The sequence below is a fragment of the Leopardus geoffroyi genome, chromosome B3 (genome assembly GCF_018350155.1).
Source record: "Leopardus geoffroyi isolate Oge1 chromosome B3, O.geoffroyi_Oge1_pat1.0, whole genome shotgun sequence".
Classification (NCBI taxonomy): Eukaryota; Metazoa; Chordata; class Mammalia; order Carnivora; family Felidae; genus Leopardus; species Leopardus geoffroyi.
In genome coordinates, this window is record NC_059337.1 from 136,993,202 (window position 1) to 137,014,478 (window position 21,277).

General features: G+C 53.9%; 1 protein-coding gene and 2 long non-coding RNA genes across 5 annotated transcripts in view; 2 read left to right on the plus strand and 1 right to left on the minus strand.

Annotated features, from left to right (window-relative positions):
- ASB2 (ankyrin repeat and SOCS box containing 2) overlaps nucleotides 1-17,729 on the minus strand; it is a 42,535-nt gene extending 24,806 nt beyond the window's left edge. For 2 of the 3 annotated variants that reach the window (XM_045451937.1, XM_045451939.1), the window contains exons 1-2: nucleotides 17,434-17,729; nucleotides 4,181-4,459 (exon numbers count right to left, since the gene is read on the minus strand). In XM_045451937.1, the coding sequence (XP_045307893.1) occupies nucleotides 4,181-4,386 (206 nt within the window). In that variant the 5' untranslated portion in view covers nucleotides 4,387-4,459; nucleotides 17,434-17,729. Of the gene's footprint in view, nucleotides 1-4,180; nucleotides 4,460-5,117; nucleotides 5,389-17,433 lie in introns of all 3 variants that reach the window. The other variant, XM_045451938.1, reaches the window with a different exon arrangement.
- Nucleotides 3,342-3,963, plus strand: LOC123584245. The gene is made up of 2 exons (XR_006705278.1): nucleotides 3,342-3,467; nucleotides 3,565-3,963. It is a non-coding gene; the product is annotated as an uncharacterized LOC123584245 (long non-coding RNA).
- LOC123584244 lies at nucleotides 17,718-19,956 on the plus strand. The gene is made up of 3 exons (XR_006705277.1): nucleotides 17,718-17,823; nucleotides 19,077-19,526; nucleotides 19,771-19,956. It is a non-coding gene; the product is annotated as an uncharacterized LOC123584244 (long non-coding RNA).
- The last annotated feature ends 1,321 nt before the right edge of the window (nucleotides 19,957-21,277 follow it).

The window sequence follows — 21,277 nt, forward strand, 5'->3', positions numbered from 1 at the left end:
CTGCTTGACTAAGGGAATCGACCCTCTCTGTGTCCTTCTGAAACTGAGGCAAGCCTCTTTGCTGTGCCCTTCCTGTTGGGCCATTGTGTACATCTGGGACTCTTGTTAGACTGCAAACTTGGGGAGGAGAGGGACGAGGCCTGATTCACATCCAGGTGCCAGGAAGGCACCTTGCACCTCCTAAGAGCACGGTCGGTGTGGGTGGTTTGATTTGAATTCTTTGCAGCTGTGCACACATCAACCCAAACAAATTTCTACTTTATGCTTTCCTCCGTTGTCGTCTTAGAAATGTAACCTTAAAAACGTGCAGAAGTTGGGGCGCCTGGGTGGCGCAGTCGGTTAGGCGTCCGACTTCAGCCAGGTCACGATCTCGCGGTCCGTGAGTTCGAGCCCCGCGTCGGGCTCTGGGCTGATGGCTCAGAGCCTGGAGCCTGTTTCCGATTCTGTGTCTCCCTCTCTCTCTGCCCCTCCCCCGTTCATGCCCTGTCTCTCTCTGTCCCAAAAATAAATAAACGTTGAAAAAAAATTTTTTTTAAATAAAAAAAAAAAAAAAAAAAAACGTGCAGAAGTTTAAAGACTGGGAAGACCCAGATTCCTGGGCCCACTGTGGGCTGGTCCATCATCGTAACCTTGGGCTCTCTGGGTCATGGCTGCATGAACCCTACTTCTCCATGGGATGGGAAGTTGGGTCTGCCCTTCAGGGAGCCCTCAGGGGGCCAAAGTTCAGCAGATGATCCCTATGCATGTTTCTGACTTCATCCCTTACATCGTGGTGGGAGAGAAGCAAATTGGAAAAAAATGGCTTTAGAAGGGGACGTTATATTTTCTCTGGGAGGTGGATCTGGCTTTCATTTCTAGGACCCCGAAGTCTCAGTTGACCTTTGCGTCCACAGTCGCCATTTTGGTCACAAGGTGATAACAATAAATTATATTTATAAAGCATTTTATTGGTTTTGAAATGCAGTTATTTGCCTCAAAACATTTCTTGGGCACCTACAACAATCTAAGCCCTTTGCCGGGCACTGAGGATACCAAAGTAGGCAATATCTGCTCCCTGTCCCCAAAGAGGTTGTATAGTATAGTTGGGGACACTCTCAGGAGGCCAGATAATGCCTTCTTATAGTGATGCAAAAGCTTGTCCATGAAACAGAGGCGGTCATGACGTGGGCGCTCTGGGTGCTCAGAGAGGAGGTGGGGGAAGGTCAACTCAAGCCGGGAGATGTGAAGAAGTTGCCATTTTTATTTGCTTTTCGTAAGAACACTGCATGTCGGCTAGGCAAGTTTTTGTTATTACCATTTTAAGGATAGGATTGTTGGGACTCAGAAAGGTTAAGTAACTTGCCTAAGGTCACACAGCCAGTATGTAACAGAAGAAGGATTTGAACCTCCAAACCCACTTCTCTTTCCACTCTACTCTGCTACCTTTCTATACATCCCTTTATTCACCCAATAGTGGCTCACAGACAGCCATTTGGTGGTTGCTATGGGTCAAGAGCTGTGTGCTAGACAAGAGGTTTCGCAGGAAGGAAGATGAGTGAGGCCCCTGCCCTCGTGGCCGAAACAAGTACATAGAAACTGTAAGTCATAGTCGGGGCGATGAAGGAAACAACCAAGGGAGCGAGTAAGGGGGAGACCTGTTTGACCTGGAAGGGTGATCAGGCAGGATTTGCTGAGGAGGTGACCTTCCATTGAGAAGGAGCCAGCCATGTGGAGCCCTGGGACATGTATGATGTCCTGTCCCGACACCTGCTCTGGGCTTTGGATGGCGACTCTGCTATTTGGGGATAAAAGGATTCTACTGGGTCCTGTGCTTCTTGAAACGCCATGTCTGGGAACGTGGGCACAAACCGGTGTGTCTCTTGCCATTGGGGACCCTGAAACTCTGTGGGTAGGAGGTGGCTGTAATGAGACCCAAACCCCACTTCAAAGCGGAGGAAGGAGAGGCGCGGAAAGAGGCCTTTGCAGGATGGGCAGAGCTGGTTAAGCGTCTGAGCGGCAGAGCGGGACAGACGTCGGTTCTGTTCCTGGTCCTGCTGTGCGCACGTTTATAACATCGAGCCCAGAAATGCCCACCTTGCGCGGCTTTTGGAAGGATTAGCTGAAAGGCTGTGTGCTGGGCGCATGGAAAGCACTCAGTGTGCATTTGGGGCGGGGCGGGGGGTGGGGGAGGCATGGGCTTCCCCAGCAGGACCCAAGCCTGCCCGTCTTCCAGAGATGAAAGGGCAGAGCTGAATCTGGGAGATTTCAGCTCCCATCAGGAGTGAGAAGGTGCAGGGTCAATCCCCTCCCCTGTATTACTTGTGCCTGGAACCTAGGTGATGGCTGTGCGACCCTGGGTAAGTCATTTCCCTTCCTCTGTGAGAGCTTTTGTCTCAGGAGGCTGGATAAGGGTTTGTGTCCCATGGTGGGTCTGTCCTTCCTTGCCCACCAGAGGAAAGAGGAGGTCAGGGTCCGGACCCCACGAGCCCACTCCGTTCTAATGTTTGTAAGTGTCCCCAAGAGGCCGGGGGGTGGGGCCCCCCCACACTGGGGAGAAGGCTGCAGATACCCCAGGGGATGTTCTCTCTATCTGATCTCCTCTTGAGAAAGAGGAACTTGTGGTCTGACTTAGGATGAACCAGCCGGAACAGGAACCAGGGCCTCCCAGAGCACCGGCCATGAAGTCACTTCTGTTTCTAAGGCTGGGTTCCAGAATGGGACACCCTCAAGGTGCAGCCCAGTAACCTGGTGTCTCCTACTCCTTCCCGCCGCCCAAGGAGGCTGCCCATCTTCCCCCTTAGAAGGGGTTCCTCGGTGTAGGGCAGCCTGAGTATTTGCCCAACCTGCCTGGCAGAGGAGGTCCAGCCTCAACAAGGGCCAAAGTCACTTTGGGGAGCGCCTGGTGGCTATCATCAGGACAGGGCTGGGAGGTACCACCACCCACCTTCAACCCTGTCAACTGAGACTGGATATTGGAGACGGTCTGTCCCCTGTTGCTAAGAGAGCTTACGGGACTTGCCCAAGGCCACACAGAAAGTCAGCTGGCTGCTAGAGACGATGAGATTTTTTTTTTTTTTTTAAGTAGGCTCCATGCCCAACCAGGGGCTCGAACTCACGACCCTGAGAGCTGCACACTCCACTGACTGAGCCAGCCAGGCGCCCCTGGAGACAATGAGATTTGAGGCCCGTGTCCTGAGGCCACAGAACATAACTGTTCCACCCACCACCACCCCCCCCAAATACGGACTTGACCTGGATTCAGGGAGGAACAGAGCATTTTTAAACACAGCTTTCCTTCCTCAAAGCATCTTAAGATCCAATGCTTGATTACCTCTCTGGTTCCCACCTCCTGCAAAGAAGGTACCCTCTGGATCTGTGCTGTCCACATGTGGCTGGTGAGCCGTGGCGATGCGGCTAGCCTGAACTGAGATGGTCTGTGAGGGCAAAGCGCACACTGGATTCCAAAGACTTGGTAGGACAAAGAGAACGTCAAAGTCTCCTTCGTAATTTTCCTATTGAGGCCACGTGGCAATGATAATATTTTCCACCTAAATTAATTTCACCTCTTTGTCTTTCTGTGTGTAGTGTGGCTGTGAGGAGATTCAGAATTGCCCGTGTGGAACTTCGGGGGTGGCTCCCATCATGTTTCTACGGTGCTGCCCCAGGAGGTCCTGCCATTGAGGTCCTGCTGAGACAGGGGAGCCAGAGCCAAGGAGGAATGGGTGACTTTGCTGGGCAAATGTCCCTTGCTTCTCAGACGTGTTTTCCCAGGAAGACTGCATCGATAAGGTGGGGAGCTCTGCTCAGGACTCAGGACATCAACCCCACCGCATTCAAATATAAAGCCAGTGGTACAAAGCCGAGCCATGATCTTTGGAACCGGATCGTTCCAGTCTCCGCAACACCATCTACTAGCTGTGCAACCTGGGACTAGTTACCAGCCCTGAGCTTCCGTGTCCTCGTTTATAAAATGGGAATATAGCAGAGAGCCTCCTGGAAGGTCTTTAAGAGGGTTAAATGAGGCGAAACGAGTGTAGCGCCTACTAGAGTGCCTGGCCTGTCAAACCTCGGTAAGTTTCGATAACAAACCTGAGTCTTTAAGCTGTAAAAAGGTACCCTACAGACGGAGGCTTTGGTCTCGGGTTAGCAGCGTTTGGGATCTGCACCTCACGGGTATCCTAGCTGGCTTCTCCTCGCTCACCTGGTCCATGGGTAGAAATGGGCAGGTTGGCGGTTGGCTCGTGTGGACACAGTGGCCTCAGCCGTGGTTGGGCCCCGAGTCTTGTCAGCCAGGCTCTGCTCAATGGCCATCTGGACCAGCTCGTCCTCGCTCAGGCTGCTATACAGGCTGTATTCCTCATTCCCAATGGTACGCTGTCCGCCCCGAGCGCTGATCTCCATGGTCATTCTCTTCTGCCTCTCACCCCGGCCTCCAGAAGAGGCACTCCGAGGGGAGGAGAAAGCAGTAAGTCAGAAAGCCCTGTGACAAGACCGAAACCATCCTGGTCACTAACCGTTTGGCAAGAGAGTTATGTTTACCAGCAGGGAAGGCTGTGCTTTCCTCTGGCAAGCTCACGATCATTGTTTATCTATTCATTTTGTCACGTGATCCACTCAAACATCCATTCAGCTCCCCATCTCTCCATCCACTCGTCTGCTCATCAACACGCCCACCTATCTAGTCATCCATCCGATCGTTCGCCCATCTGCCCGTTGATTCAGTCTCCCGTGCAGCCATCTGTCCACCCACCTCCTCATTTACCCATCTACATCTGTCCATTTATCCAACCGCCTAATCATCCATCCAACCGATCGTGACCCGTCCCCTGATCTATCTGTCCACCTACCTGTCCATGTATCCACCCACCTTCCCATTCACCCGCTCTTACATTTCTCTATGCAACCAACCATCCGCTTGCCCACCATTCATTTTTCCATCCCAGACAGCTTGTCTACACGTGCATGCATGCTTCACTAACTGACAGAGTATTTATTGAGCACCTACTCCGTGTCGGGTGCGCCTCTAAGCGCTGGCGATATAACAATGATGCCAACGGACAAAAATCCCTGCTGTCACCGAGATTACACACGATGTCTATGTTCCTTCCTTCCAACAACCTCCCATTCCAGCACGTCTCCTGGTCTCTGTGCTGGGCCGGGGCTGACAATGTAAGAGATCAATCAGACATGCGCCTGCCCCTTGGGTCCGCAGGATCTAGTTAAAATCAATCATTAAAACGATTTGCCGTGTGAATTCCAAGGACTCTCTTCTTGAAAGAAATTGCCTCGGGGAGAAGTGGACTTTGGTTGAATCAACTCATTTTCGGAAATAAAGTCAAATCGACGAAGCCTGCTTTCTGTTTTGACTGGCGAACAGGCAGTGTGACTGTAGGTCAGTAGTTCTCAGCCCTGGCGGAACATTAGAACCCATGAGGCCGTTTGAAAACTACCCCAAATACCAGTGCTATAATTTGGTTTGTGTAGCAAATATTCACTCCCCACTCCCCAGAGGCAAGGGTATCCCTGTTCCCTTCCCCGCTGAGATCGGCCTTGGCCCTGTGACTTCCTCTGGCCAATGAACATTGGTAGACCTGATAAAGCAGCTACTGCACGTGCAGTGGGTCTGTGTCGCCCCGGAGCCGCTGCCCGTTAGCTGGGCCCCAGAGTGGACCTACTTGGGGCAGCCTGAGCCCAACCCGCACAGGGGAGCCCCTCCCAGCCAAGACTGCAACCGGAAGCCTACGTCAGCCCAGCTGCAGTGACCCGCAGACCCACATGAGAATAACTGCTTAGTTGGGGTGCTTCGTTACACAGCATCCTTGCGGCTCTAGCTAACCGATGCCCAAGGATATCCAAGTGGCCAAGAACCAGATGTAAGGATGCCGGACTTCCCAAGTGTTTGGGAGGCCGTTCAAATTAAGATCCTAATACAACGCCACTGGCTACCCAACAGAATGGCCCACATAGAAAAGATGTGCAATAGCAAAGGTTGGGGGGTGGGGGGGGGAGGGGCATGTGAAGCGACCAGATCACCCACCACCATTGGTAGGAGTATCAGATGGTAAAAAGCCCTTTGGAAAATTGATGGCATTTGCTAAAGCTGAACAAACACATCCTGTGACCCCCAAATTCCAGTCCCAGTCTAGGGTCAAAAGAACCATGTACATGTATTCACCATAAAACAAGCCCCAAAATATTCATAGCAGTGTCATTCATAAGAAAACTGAGTGGAAACTACCTAAGTGTCTCTGAACATTTGAATGGGTTGAGTGTTGAATGGGTGACCACGTCGGGGTGTATCGCGTGATGCACCAACAAGATAGACAAACCACCACTCCACACAATGGGACGATTCTTACAAACCATAGCGAGCGAGAGAAGTCGGATCATAAAGAGCATATATCCATGACTCGTTTATACAAAGTGCCAGCACAGGAAGACCAAACTGTGGTGACAGGAGTCACAACGGTGACCTTTGGTGGTTACTAACTGGGAAGACATATGGGCCAGACTTCTGGGGAGCCAACCACACTGTATTTCTTTTTTTTAATTTTATTGTAATGTTTATTTATTTTTGACAGAGACAGAAAGAGAGACAGAGACAGAGCATGAGCAGAAGGGGCGCAGAGAGAGAGGGAGACACAGAACCCGAAGCAGGCTCCAGGCTCCGAGCTGTCGGCACAGAGCCTGACGCGGGGCTCGAACTCACAGACCGCGAGATCATGACCTGAGCCAAAGTCGGACGCTCAACCAACTGAGCCACCCAGGCACCCCTGGTATTTCTTGAGCTAAGTGGTAACATGGTTGGTCCTCTTTGCGAGGAACCTGTTCAAGCATGATCTTTATTTACACACCTCTATGAGTGCATCATACTGCAATAACACATCTACTTAAAAAGTAGGGGTGCCTGGCTGGCTCTAGTCGGTCCAGAACATGCGACTCTTGATCTTGGGGTCGTGAGTTCAAGCCCCATGTTGGGCATGGAGCCTATTGGAAAGGGATAATAGCAATTTTAAAAAAGAATAAAAAAATAAAATCATTAAAAAGTATACAAACTAGGTTTTAAAGAGTATTGGTGCTTGGGACCCCCTGTCTCAGACCAATGAAGTCAGAATCTCTGGGAGTGTGGCCCAGGGATGACACCTCTATTGAAAAGCTCTGCTGGTGACTGGAAACCACCACTTAAGAGAAAAACTGAAGAATAAAGAATAAAGCAGGAGGGGCGCCTGGATGGCTGTCGGTTGAGCGGCCGACTTCGGCTCAGGTCATGATCTCGCGGTCCGTGAGTTCAAGCCCCGCATCGGGCTCTGTGCTGACAGCTCAGAGCCTGGAGCCTGTTTCGGATTCTGTGTCTCCTTCTCCCTGACCCTCCCCCGTTCATGCTCTGTCTCTCTCTGTCTCAAAAATAAATAAACATTAAAAAAATAAAAAAAAAAATACCCTGATATTGATAGATACCCTTCTAATTCTGGTAACAGCCCTGAGGGTCACAACGACTGCTCCATCCGGCACTAGCAAAGTTATTATTAAGCAGGTCTGGGCTTTTCAAGCACAGCTAGAGGAGGCTGCAGGTCTGAAGACAGCAGATCAGTGAGCGAGCGGCACACAGGCATCAGTCTCGCTGGTTATCACTCCCCTCTGTCTGCCTCTCTCCACCCATCCTGGCTGGCTCAGGCCTGGATCTCCTCCTGCCTGCCTCGGCAGTGGCCTTCACGGCGGTGTCCCAGCCCCACCCACCCACCGTCCCCTCTGAGGACCCACACCCCAGACCTCACCAAGTCCCTCCTCTACCTGCACCTGTTGCCCGGGACTTCCAGCCCTTTGAATCCATTTCTTACTCTCCCTGCACCCATTCCCCCAGCACACCTGACCTTCCAGGTAAGGCGAAGACGCACCTTTCCCCCAACCCACCTGCGGCTCCCACCCCAGCGCCCTGGCTTGGGCTGTGCCGACTCATCTTCCTCCTTTCTGCACTCCTCAGGATCCCTTCTCACTCCTCAAGGCCCAGATCGAGTGTGCCTCTTCTTCCAGGATGCCTGCCTAGTTTCTTCCAAGAAGTATTCTGCTGCTACAACTTCTCCCTCTGGGCTGTGGTCAGTAGTTCATGTGTGGACCTGACCTTGGGTCCTCTTCCCGAGGCCATGGAAGAGAATGCCTGGTTAAAGTTTACTGTACCCTCATGACCGCCTACCCAACAGCCAGTTCCCCCATCTCCTCTGACAGCAGAACAACAGACAACAGAGCAGTGCCCGAGCAGAACTCTTCAGACAACAGAGTGCCCTTTCCCATGGATGAATCATGATTATTCCAAGCCAGTTGGAATGATCTCACCCCCTTGGCCAGTGACTCGTTTAGGGTGGATCTATAGCCTAGCTTTGTCCAAAGACACATAAAGAAAATTCTGCTGGGGCCTCCTAGAAAGAACTTCATCTTCCTAATAAAAGAGACAGCAGTGGAGAAAATAACTCCTCACCCACACCCCTGCTTTGTGTTTGGAGGACTTGATGCTTGGAGCAGCGGCAACCATCTTGTAACCATGAGGGGAAAAGTGCCGGTGCCATGAGTTTGACAGAGTGAATGTTGTTAGGTCTTCTGGGTCCTTCATGGTATTGTTGACCTCCTGAACCAATGCTGGTCTGACCTCTCTGGCTTGATAGGTAGAGACTGAAGACCCTTCTGCTTTAAGCAAATGTTAGTTGGGCTTTTTTTTTATGCAGTCAAAATCATCTTAAAATATGGTTCTCAGGTCTGGCCAAGAGTCTTGAAAACATGCCAAGGCCCTGGTCTCACCCGAGATGGATGGACTCAAAGCCTCCAGGGCTGGGGCCCAAGCACTGCAATGTTCAAGGCTTCCCTAACGATTGTAGTGCGTAGCCAGGGCTGAGAACCCTTTTCTAGATCAACATGTCAGGTGGCCATGCTGGTTTTCCACACTAGAGGAGGGGAAGGGGCATTGTGACCTCAGAATCATTTTGTGCCTGATGTTTGGGATGTTGATTTTTTGTAGCAGCATCAACATTAGTTTTGTGTATCGTAAAAATAGCCAAAGACAGGGAATCAAGAGATTTAGGTTCACATAACAACTGACTGTGAGCACCTCTCTTCCTCTCTCTGGCCTTCGATTTTTCCACCTGTTAAATATCAGGATGGCCTAGAGCACGTCCTCTGATCCTTTGGTCCCCACAGGGGCGCTGTGCAACCAGGTGGGTCCCCAGCCCAGCTGACCCAGGCGCCCTGCTTCCCTGTGCCTGAGGTCTGGGTGGGCCCAGCTCACCTTCGGGAGGGTGGGGAATGGGCTCTGCCCAGTGAGAGGTGACCCCCTTGGCTGCCCCAGGGCCAGGGTCAGGCTTCGACCCACCCCGACCTGGCACAAGGCAGGAATCCCCGCGTGTGGTGCTACACTGACCGGAAGTGCTGGTGCCCAGCGCCTGGCCTGGCATCGTTGTGCCCCCATCTGAGGGCATCTGCTCCAGGCCAGGTTGACAAGGGGGAAGACACTGGAGAGAGACAGAGACCTGGGTTATAGTATCCATGTTGATGCTAGAGTGCTGTGTGACCTTGGCCAAGTCCCTGCCCCTCTCTGGGCCTCAGGTTCCCATTGCAAAAAGAGAGTTTTGGGTTTCCAAGTGCTGTTCTAGTTCTTTAGCCTCTACAACTCAGTGAGACATTTGGTTTGTGTTTGTGCTATTAAACCCCAAACTCCCTGTCCCCCAGGGTCCCCTATGGCCACCTTAACAGGTCTACCATATGCAAAGAGCTTAGCATTAGTCATGAGGAAATAAGGAACCCGGTGGTAGCAGAAGGGTCTCAGATCCGGATGTCAGAAGCCCCAGGTCTAGTTTCAATTTGCAACTTACTAGCTGTGTGACCTTATTTGAATCACTTCCCCTTGCTGGGCCTTAGTTCCTTTATCAGTAACAATGGGAATGAGACCACCCACTTCACCACGTTCTAGAAGCCGATGCCTGTGCGGGGGCAGTGTCTGGGTAGGAGGCCCAGCAAGCAGTCGACAGGACCCCCTCCCGCAGCCATTGGCCCTGCAGCCTGGCATGAGCTGATCAGAGGCGTAAGGACAGCAGCTACTGGGCCCCTTTCCTGACCAGACGCCTGTGGGAGGAGCCAGGTAACCATGACCTGGACCTGTCAGACCCCTACAGCCAATTCCAGACTCCCTCCCCAACAGGTCTGGCCCAGACCCTCCCCAACAGGTCTGGTGGCATCCAGAGACTTGTCAGTTATTTCATGGCTTTGTCCTGACAACAGCTCTAGAAAGTAGGAACGTCTTCCCTCGGCTTGACGTGAATTCTTCTATACCTCCACTCCTTCTGAAAGGACTTGATGCCCCTGTGTGGTTGCTCCCATTTTACAGATGAGGCAGTTGAGGTGCAGGAAGGGGAAGGAGAAGGTTCACACAAGGAAGGCGAGGTAGAAAACGGGGAAAGGGTCTCAGCCCCAGAGAGGGCAAACTCCCCCACACCCCACTGAGCTTAGATAGCTCTTGCTTTCCCCACTGAGATCCTCAGCCTTCGAGGGGCCTTGGGAAAGTCATGTATCTTTAGTCTCCTCATGTGCAAAACGGAGACACGAGTGAGTAGTATTAAGGGGTTGGTGGTAGAATCAGGGCTCAGGGGTGCACAGGCTTAGCTCTGGGCCTGGCCGTTAGTAGGTGACAGCAGGCTGTTTCAGGAGGGGACTCTGCAGCCCTGGGCCTAAGCAGTTACAGGCCCGGGATGCCTGCCAGGGACACTGGGGTCTGTCTCCTGGCGGAGGAGGTGGGGGTGGGGGGTGGAGGCGGCTGGCGCTGCTCAGTCTCAGCGGCAGGGGCAGTTATAAAGCAGCCTGTGGGGTCAGCTTGACCAGATTCAAGTCACAGCCTTGCCAGTGATTAGCTGTGTGATCCCTTAGAATCCCAAGCTCTCTGTCTATAAAACGGACATAATAAGAGTGCCTATGTCATGTCAGAGAGAGGGACACTGATCCTGGGAGATGTCCTGTCCCTCTTTTGGCCTCAGTTTCCTTTCTCTGCATGCTGCCTAGCTTGATTTCTGAGGCTTCTGCCCAGGGCTGGGCCACCTTCTAGGCCTGAGTCCTGGAGAGACGCCAGCCGTCCCTAGGGACCTTTTGGGAGGCTGGGTGGGATAACAAATAGCCCTTTCCCAGAGAAAGCAGGAGGCAGGTGGTTTTACCCGGGGAAGCGAGGGGCCTGCAGAGGGAGGGGAGTTCAAGGGCAGCCAGTCCAAGACCAGCTTGGAAAGGAGAGGCCAGGGCCACCCCTGGGGCCTCCGGGGGCCCCTCTCTTGCCCCCTTTGCAGCACCCCAAACATTGGCTCCAGTGGAGCTCTCTTTCCAGGTGGCATCTGTAAAATGGGACAACAGCGACTCTGAAGGTTCCTTGACTTAGCACATGCAAAGCACTCTGAGCAACACCCGGCCCATCCATAGTCAGTGTTCCTCTAAGCTGGGCCTCAGTTTCTCCATCTGTGAAATGGGCACACAGACATGGGCCCTTGCAGGGGCTGAGGATGAAACAATAGCATTTGCAAAGTGGTCCTTCTTGCCCTCAGTCCCTTCCCTCCCACAGATCCCAGCTTGCTGCCAGCCAGGGGCTGCCTGGGCAGTGGCTCTGGAGCGGAGGGTAGGGTCCCGGGGCTGTTGGGAGCTGCGGTGGGAGGAGTGGCTCCGTCGGTGTCTTATCGGAAAACTGGTGATGGGGACATGGTTGGGAAGGCATGGGCCAAGGAGGGGAACTGGCAGTCATCATCCAGCATCCCAGGCTGCCTCTCAACCAGGGACCGGGGTCAGGAGTATGAGCCGGGACAAGCCACTTCCAGACGTGAGGCTGTTGGTAGACAGAACCCGGCTCATCCACCTTCCCGGCCCTTCCCTGCCTGTCACGTGGCCAGTCGTCGTTCCAGATGCCGTTCAAGCATCTCTTCCACCAGGAAGCCTCCCTGATCCGATGTCTGAGGCATCCAGAGCTGCCTCCATTGCTCTAATGGCCTGCTCTGGGCCTATCTCCCCATAGAATCCAGAAACTTCCAAATTGCATGACTCTATCACATTCGTGTCATGACCCCAGGACGTAACCCAAGGCCAGATGCACAGTAGATGTTTATTAAATGCTGGATGAATGAATGAATGAATGAATGAGTCAAACCTTGGAAGCGGAGCTGTTATCAAGATCACCGCACCGGCAGGTGGTGCAGCCACGGGTGTCCCACTGCCCGGGTTCAGCCCTGGCCCTGCCACCTATTGGCTGTGAGATGGGGAGCAGGTTACTTCCCCCACCCCGGGGACCTCACTTGGCCCATCTGTAAAATGGAGATAATCAGAGCATACAGCCCCTGGAAGCGTCATCAGATGAAATGAGGTAACATGTATACATGCGGAGAATAGCACTTGGCACGCAGCCAGTGGCCCAGGAAAATCGTCTAATGTCATTCAATGGCTCCCAAGATGCTGGGATTCTCTGCTCTGACTCATCCCTGCTGGGACGACGTTCGCTTGGACCTCGTTCCCAGTTGGCAGTTTCCAAGGAGGCTCCTTCTGAGGGGCTTGGATTCTCCTACACCGTCCTCCGTTTAAAAAGAGCGACAGCAACAGCGAGCCAGCCTTCTCTTGACAGCTGTGGTCGGGAGGTAAAGCTGTGGCTGTGGCTGTGGCCGCCGACCGGGTGGCTGGGTCAGTGATGGGGTCAGCACCCAGGCTGGATTCTGTCCCCTCATTGCAAATCCTCTGCTCCCCAGGGTCCCTCCTGCCCCCTCCGCCCTTCCTGCTCACGTCACCCGCTGTCCTAGGAGCTTCGGGAAGGAGTCACAAGCTGTTCCACTCTCCTCTCGATCGCGGGTTTGAATTTATATACGAGGCGACAGCCTACAAATGACAGGTGTGGCATAAGTATTCCTCGGTGTCCACAAGTGTCTCTCAGGTGTGAGAGGGGCGTGTTCACCATTCGGTTTAGCTCGGACACAGCACACTGTCGTGTACATCTGTCACTGCAGATCGCAACGTGTGTTTGCGAAACCACCCCCTAATGCCTTCCCCTGCAGTTAATTTATGGTCTCACACACGTTGTGAGTTTGAGCCACCTGATAAATCTGTGATAAGAGTATTGTTGTTCCCATTCTACAGATGAGGAAACAGAGGCACATCAGGGAGAAACTGACAAGGAAGAGACGAAAGCCTGCAGCATCGGACTTGACCGTTGTCCTCCCCCCATGTAGCCGACAGCAGCATCCCTCTGTTCTGTGGGTTTGAGGAAAGGCCGGAGTCACACTGAAGGCTGCATGTATGTAATCAGAAGGTGTACGCGTATATGTGTACATGGGGATACGTGCACATCTATCTTACAAGCGTATATACGGTATATGTAATACATAATCTACCCATCTGCCAATTGCAAAAGTTTCAGTTTCTTGCAAAGATCACATGAGCCTCGGCCCGAGGCAATCCTGACGGCCCGGGGCCATGTGAGGAAGCGGGGACTTGGCCCCCAGGGTCTTTGACCCCACTCCATGCAAAGCCCAGTAAGTTTCTGTCAAAGCTTCTCTCTCCGATCTGCCTTTCCGTCAGGCTGTAGAGGGTTCTAGAAAATCCAGACACACTTCTAGTTTGAGGGCTCATGGCTGTAAATCATTCAAATGTTCTCTCCCCTTCCTGGGTCCTACTGCTTGAAAACCTAAATCATAAAGGGAGCTGGTATTTGTGGTCCACTGTACCATTTGGCCTTCCCAGTACTTGGTGGGGTGGGGTAGCGCTCTTCCCATAGTGCAGAAGGGAAGACTGAGGCCTGGGTCGCAATTGACCCAGTGGGTTGAGAACTGGCCTCCCTGCCCTTCTTTTTCATAGGACCTTCTGACAATGAGTATTCAGGGCAGCGGCCAGGGGTCACTTACTCTGCAAGTTTCTGCCGGGGGTGAGCCAGCCCTGAGGAGATGGGGAGTGGAATCCAGGCCACTTCGCTTGGGGCCCCAGGAGGGGCTCAGGTCAAAGCCCTAGGGTAGGTGTCTGCAGTGGGGCAGTGTTGACAGGCCTCTGGCTGCTGGCTCTCGGGCCTCACAGCTGCTGGGGACTCTGAGCCTTTTGTGCAGACTCTTAAAGATTCTAAGAAGTCCCTCCCAGCTCTGCTAATCCCCGACCCTTTGATGCAGTTTACAAGCCCCTGGCTTCCCTCAGGCCAGGACTTTTTTAGGCTTCCAAGGTTGGGCCAGGATTGCTGGAAGTTACCAAGGGGAACTGCTGGGGGGGGGGGGCGGCAGGTCTCCCCCACCCCCACCATACAGGCTCTCTCCCCATTGTATGGAGGGGAAGCTGAGGCTGAGATAGGGGTGGGCACTGGTCCAAGGTCACCCAGGTAGGAGGTGATGACCGGAGATTTGAACCCGTCCAAAGCTGGCTCTGTTCCCGCTCAGCCATGCCACCCGGCTCTGCCCATCCGATGGGCCAGGGAGACCAGGGCCCCGTCTGGTCTGGAGGTGAGCGCCCTTTGCTGACCTCACTCTGCGTGGATCTCTGACAACCAGTCTTGGGGGTTTATTTATTTATTGGTGTACGTTGAAGAAGCCACCCAAAGCAGGAGGAAAGAGGGTGAGGAGAGAGGGAAGTAGGAAAAACAATGGAAAAAAATTTTTTTTTTGTTGTTTGTGGGTGGAAAACCATCTGTTTTCCAAGGAAAAGCATTAATTCCACACAGACCCAAAGGTCCACAATCTGAGGCAGCGCCGTGAGCACCAGCTTAGAGGAGCATCAACGAAGGCCAGGTTTCCATTTTATTTCTTTGGGCCCCAAGCTTGAACCTCCGGGCCCTTCAGTCACCTCTGCCTCAGTCTCCCAGACGGAAGGCTCTTCCCTCACCTGCTGGCCCTGCAGGGGGCTGGCCCTAGCCCCCTCCGCACGTCTCCTGACCCATCTTCCTGTCCCTCTCCTACTGCAGCCAGACCCACCGGTGGGGCTCAGCTGCAAACAGGTCTGGGTGCTGGATTCCAGGCCCCAACCCAGTTTCTGCCCAGGATTCGGCAAATGCCAGGCCCTGCCATCTGTGCCAGCAGCCTGGGGGGTGGGGGAGGGGGCCTTCCGGTCCAGGTCTGAGACTCCCAACAGCCACCGCCCCTGCCCTTCTGCCACCCAAGTGCTGCCTTGCCCAGCCTTGTCCTGGGCAGCAGGAGAACATAGCCCTCACCTTGGCCCTGGGGGGCCGGGGGCTCTGGAAACCCTAGCTCCAGTCTGCACATTGGGAAGGCTCAGCGGGGCAGGCGGGCCCTCCCAGACCCCCTCTTCACCTGGATCCAACCGCAGTACTGCCTGGAAATCTTTGAATCAGGGTCCCACCAAAGTTTTTCTCCTTTCTGTTTTTCGCTCCCCACCCCCACTGCCTTTATTTAAATCTTTTTCTTCTTCTCTCTGTTTGCCTGCTTTCCCTCTTTTTCTACCCCTCTCCTTTGTGTCCCTTTCTTTAAAAAAATCAGGCAAGTTAGGAGCCAATTATATTCCTGGGCATTAATTAGTCCGAAAGAAGGTGCTAAGGATAAAAGGTAAAAATACAAACCAGTCCTGCGACCGGCCACCTCCTCTGGGCAGCCTGACCCTCTGTAGCTCAGAAATGGAAGGACACTGGGCGGGTCCAGAGATATTTTTGTGACTCCTTCGGGAAAACTCTCTTGGATCTAGCCTGTCCACAATATACAGGGACCTTATGATGCCTTGACTGTGCCAGGGGCGGGTCTGTTTACCACGGCGCTGGGCCCCAGGGAGGCCGTGGCTTTGAATGTGAACCCTGGAGGCCAAGAGGCCAGGGTTTGATCCCGAACTTAACACCTCCTAGCTGTCTGGCCCCAGGCAAGACCCTTAACCTCTCAGAACCTCAGTTTCCACATCTGGAAAATGGGAGTCATGATCACCTCTAACTCAGGATGCCCTTGAGAAGCGTCAATAAGAGAAAACACCTCAAGCACTGGGCCAGCGCCTGGCTCCCAGGAGGTGTCCGATGAATTGCTCGCAGATATTGATTGCCATGTTATTCGTCGTGAGGTCACGGGAGTGGGGGCAGTGGAGGACCCGGGGCACTCAGGGCCTGACCTGTTTGTGCAAGAATGGATGATGCAAACGAGAACAGCGCCAGGTGGGGGCCACCGCCAGCTCCCGGAGGAGGCCGAGCTGTAAACAGGCCTGCCACCAGCTGTCGGGACCCATCCAACTGTTTTGGAAGTGACTGGGGCATCTGCCTGGGGCTGCCTTGCCCCTGCTCTACCCCAGGCCTCGGATGCCGAGGGCAGGGGCCGTGGCTGCTCTTCTGGCCCCAGCCGGCTCTGCCCCGGGGCCCCGGGAGCTCTCTCCACCTCTGCCTTACTTACACCCCAGCTTTCCCTTATGGGCGGAGAGTCCTGCTACCCTCTGCAGAGGGGTGGCCCCTGCCCTGCCTGCTGTCTCCGTCATTTACCTGTCCTCCCTAAGGAGTGCTGCCCCTCTTCTTCCTCATTCCCCTCCATTCCCCTGGCTTCCCGAGGAGCTACCTAAAGTCAGATCGCACCTGAACCCCCTTTGCTCCAACGCAGTCAGCAAACGTGCCATCTTCCCGCCAGGCCGGGGGTATCTGCATCTCCCTCTGGCTTCCCTCCCCACCACGCCAGTGTTGCCCCACTTCATGAGCCTTTGTTGTAGCCGCTTGGCACTTCCCGACACCCCAGACCCACCCTGACTTGTCTGCCTTTGCCCCAGCTGCCCCTCCACCTGGAGGTCCCTCGCCCTGTCCTTCTGCCTGGTGACATCCAGCCATCTTTTCAAAAGCTGTCCCCTCCCTGCATATGTCCTTGTGCTCACACACACACACACACGCACACACACACACACACACACGAGGCACTCTAGCGTCTCTGCATTCCCTCAGCGCTCTGTTAAATCTCACAAAGCATTTCTCATTCTTTACATGGTGTCAGTCTCTGTTTGCAGACTGGATTTCCTCTCGTAAGCCCCGAGCAGCTTGGAGACACAGCTCACCGCACCGGGCTGCTATCGCCCCACAAAACTGTGCACACAGAGGCACGCCATGGACGTACGTGACACTGATGCCCCCATGCATAAAAATAGCTATCTATTCACCTGACCTGAAAGCCTTTCTGAAAGTCACTTGTCCCCCCGGGATACTGCCCAAGGCCTACGGAACCCACAATAGCGACACCGATAACCCCATTTCATTTCCACGTCCAGAAGTACACCGCAGAGTGAGACTGTGAGTGAGCGTCCCCCAGAAGAATGCATACGTGTGTGCACACAGCTGATTCCACGTCCCCCAGGTCCAAAGTGAAAGTCACCAGCATGCTTTGTGACACAAGAGACTAGAGAGAGGGACGCAGGCAAGGGGTCTGATGATAGGAATCACGACCAAGCAGCGCAGTGGTTAAGTCCCAGCCAAGCAACCTTCCCTGAGGTCTGTGTAAGAACGTTGAAAGCATGCATTACCTGTTAGGCTCTGAAACAGGGGCCCAATTCGGGGGAACTAAAAAGGGTTTTCTTGAGAGTGCCTTAATTCAGAACATCCTCCCTGAGTTTTCCTCCTGCCCTGGCCCTGAGCTTTTGGCCGCTCTGCCCAGGCAGTTCTGAAGCACTTTCCTTTGAAGCAGGGAGTTTATTTCGGGCCCACCGCATGACCAGTGATGGCAAGCCAAACTATAAGATGTTGTGCATCTCGGATTTCCTGTTTGAAGATTGCACCGGGGGAGGCTGCCATGCCGCCTTCGGTTCCTCCACGGCGGCGCGTCAATTACGGACCTCGCGGCAGAGAGCATCTCCGAGCGCTGGCCCTCACGTGACGTCGTCGTTTGTGATCCTTGACATGGAGGCCATATATGGGTATGTTTCTGGAACTCCCCAGGACGGAGAGAGAGAGAGAGAGAGAGAGAGAAGGGGAAAGAGGGTGGGGAACGGGAGCGAGCGGGTGGGGGGGGGGGAATAAAAGAGACAGAGCCGGGGACACTGGGGGGCATGAGAAGGGAGGCAAGTGCAGAGATGATGGAGAAGAAGGAAGAGGTGAAGGGGGGAGAGGATAAGGCATAAGTGAGAGAAGAAAAGAAAGAAGAAGACATAATTGGGGAAAGCGGGGAAGCAAAGGGAGAGGGACACTGAGATAATCAGGGGATGGAACGGAGCCAGCAGGGACTTGACAGAAGGGGGAGGAGAGGGGGAGGGGAGGGGGGGAGACAGGGAGGCTGGGAAGAGGGGGAGGAGAAGGGCGGATGGAGGGAAGGCAGGGAGGCAGAAGATGGACGGAATGAGAGCAAGGGAAACGAGGGAGGAAGAAGGGGGTTTGGGTTTGGGGTAAGGGGCCCGGGCAGACGAGGCAGAGCATGCCACAGGGGCAGGGTGGTTCGGGGATCCAGCTGCGGGGGGCCGGGACGCCGTGGGGTGCGGCTGGGCTGCAGAGGGTAGGGGAGCAAACAAGCAAGCATGTGGACAAGCCCCAGCAGGCACACAGCGGAGGGAAGCCTTCCTCCAGGGCCAGGGAAGAGGGCCCCTGTTTCTGGGATAGACCCAATGGCACAAGATGTCAGCATCATCAGGTGGCAAGGACAACACCCACGGCCACGTGCACTGAGCGTCCGGGATGCTCCTGGCACGTTGCCAGACGCTTCCATCCCCACAGGCTGGCGTGGGGGAGGGGGCTGGAAACGTCACTTGGTCCATTCTGAATATTCTTCTGAATTTCAATTTCGAAGGCCCTTTCGCCTCGGAGGATTTGGGGTTTCCGACCCCGTAGCATGATTTCTTAATGCGGGGCGAAGGGCCAGCCAGGCACCCCTCCACTAACAAGTGACGTCATCCTGCTGTACCCACACAACCTTCCTAGCAGGTGCTATGTCGCAGATGAGGAAACTGAGGCCCAGAGAGGTTGGGGGACTTGTCCATAATCCCACAATGTACAAGTGGTGGTTTACACCTGAACCAGAACTTTCTGACACAAAAGGCAGTGCTTTTAGCCACAGCTCCACCCGCCATATAACAGGGAATCCGAATGTTGGGGCCAAACAAAGAACCCCACCCACAAGGCTACGAAAGTAAATTGGTGGACATTTGCTTTTTTTAACCTTGGACCTTACTCATCCTAGCTGGGAGCATTGACACTGCAGTAAAGGTCCGCAAAGCCCAAGACAAAGACAGGCCGGCCTGTCCGTTGACGTCACGGGTTGGTCACGTCCAGAACGAACGGGTCGGGCTAAGTCAGCAGTTCCTGCCTGAAGCCGCACAGTAGAACCCTATGAAACGTACCTGTGCCTGACTCTTCCCCCAGAGATTCTTCTTGAATGCATGTGAGCGGAGGGCCGAACAGCACTGACTTTTTAAAACTTTTTATTAACGTATCATACACACAAAAAGCTCACATAGGTGCACAGCTCCACCGAACTTTGCAAACAGAGGACACTCAGCATCTGCATCGAAGGGAGGATCTTAGCAGCCCTTCCCCACTTTTGCACCCCTCTTTGCCCCCGTCTCTACACTACCACCCACCTCCTCCTGCCAAGGAGGGGTGACCACTCCCCTGACCTCTAACAGTAAAGGTTGTTTTTTTTTTTTAATTTTTTTTTTCCAACGTTTATTTTTTTTATTTTTGGGACAGAGAGAGACAGAGCATGAACGGGGGAGGGGCAGAGAGAGAGGGAGACACAGAATCGGAAACAGACTCCAGGCTCCGAGCCATCAGCCCAGAGCCCGACGCGGGGCACGAACCCACGGACCGCGAGATCGTGACCTGGCTGAAGTCGGACGCTTAACCGACTGCGCCACCCAGGCGCCCCAGTAAAGGTTGTTTTGAATGTCCTCCGAATGGCCTCATCCCTGTGTCTTCCTGCCATCTGGTGTGAGATTCGTCCACATGACGGGTGTCCCTTCCCACGGCCGTGCGGTATCCTGAGCTGCCGGCTTCTCTGTTCCACTGGTGGCGGACTTCTGGGGAGTTTGGGACAATGATGAGCAGTAGAGCTCGAACATTCCAGCACACGTCTTTTGGCGCGTGCGTGTCCGCATTTCTGTTGGGCGTGCACCTCAGATGGGAGTCGCTGGGCCCCAGGGTGGGCATGTGTTCAACTCTAGTAAAGCGACCAGTTTTCCCAAGTTGTCATACCAGTGACAAATCCCCATTCCTGTCAGCCACGTAGAAGAATCCCGGTTGCAGGGCACCTGGGTGGCTCAGTCGGTTAAGCGTCCGACTTCGGCTCGGGTCTTGATCTCGCGGTTCGTGAGTTCGAGCCCCGTGTCGGGCTGTGTGCTGACAGCTCGGAGCCTGGAGCCTGCTTCAGATTCCGTGTCTCCCTCTCCCTCTGCCCCTCCCCCACTCACACTCTATCTCTCTCTCAAAAATAAAAGGAATTCAAAAACAAGAATCCCAGGTGTGCTAGCTTTTCTCATATTAGCCATTCTGATAGGTTTCAGCGGTATCTTGTTTCAGGTTTAATTGGCATGTCCCGGATGACAAACGACATCGAGTGTCGGAGAATCCCTGGCCTCAGTGATCTCTGAGGCCTCCACCTTTGTATAAGACCCCAGAGGTGGTCCTGTGCAACAGTCCTCCAGGGAGCATTTTCATGGAGACGTGGGTAACAGAGGGACCGATAGATGCTGAGGCAGAAAGCGAACAACTGGTCGACCTGCAGGGAGGCAGGAGGAAGGACGTGACCACCAAGGAAAAGCCCCAAGGCTCACACTTGGCACCAGGGAGGTTCTATTTTCTGATCCTAAATAGAACCTTCCCTCCCTCCCTCTCTAGTCCCTCATCCCGCTTCATTTTTCTCTATAACACTTATCACCCCCCTTACCAATTACGTATTTATGTCATTTGTTTATTGCCTACCTCTCCCACCTAGAACAGTCTTTCTGTTCCCTGCTGCGTGTCAGTGCCTACAACAGTGCCTGGGACGTAGTAAGTGCTAAGTAACTGTTGAATGTATGTGCTACCAGGCAAGCCACACAGCTCCCAGGTCGGAACTGAGGAGGTCTGTAGCCTTGTCTGTCAGCCTCAGCCTGACCCTTGGCCACCCGCCCACCCCCACACGCGCACCCACACACACCACACCTGGCTTCTCCCTTCCAGACTTCCCTTCTTGTTTATTTTAGTCCCAATTCCCATAATTAAACGTGTGTGTGTGTGTGTGTGTGTGTGTGCACGCGCGTATATGATGCAGGGGCAGTTCATAGAGCCCCATACCTAGCAGGGCCCAGAGAGGTTGCCAAGAGCAGCACATTTTCCTAGGACAGCGATGCCCCTTCCAGGAAGGAGAGAAAGAGGGGGAGAGTGGAGGTAGGAAGAGCCAGC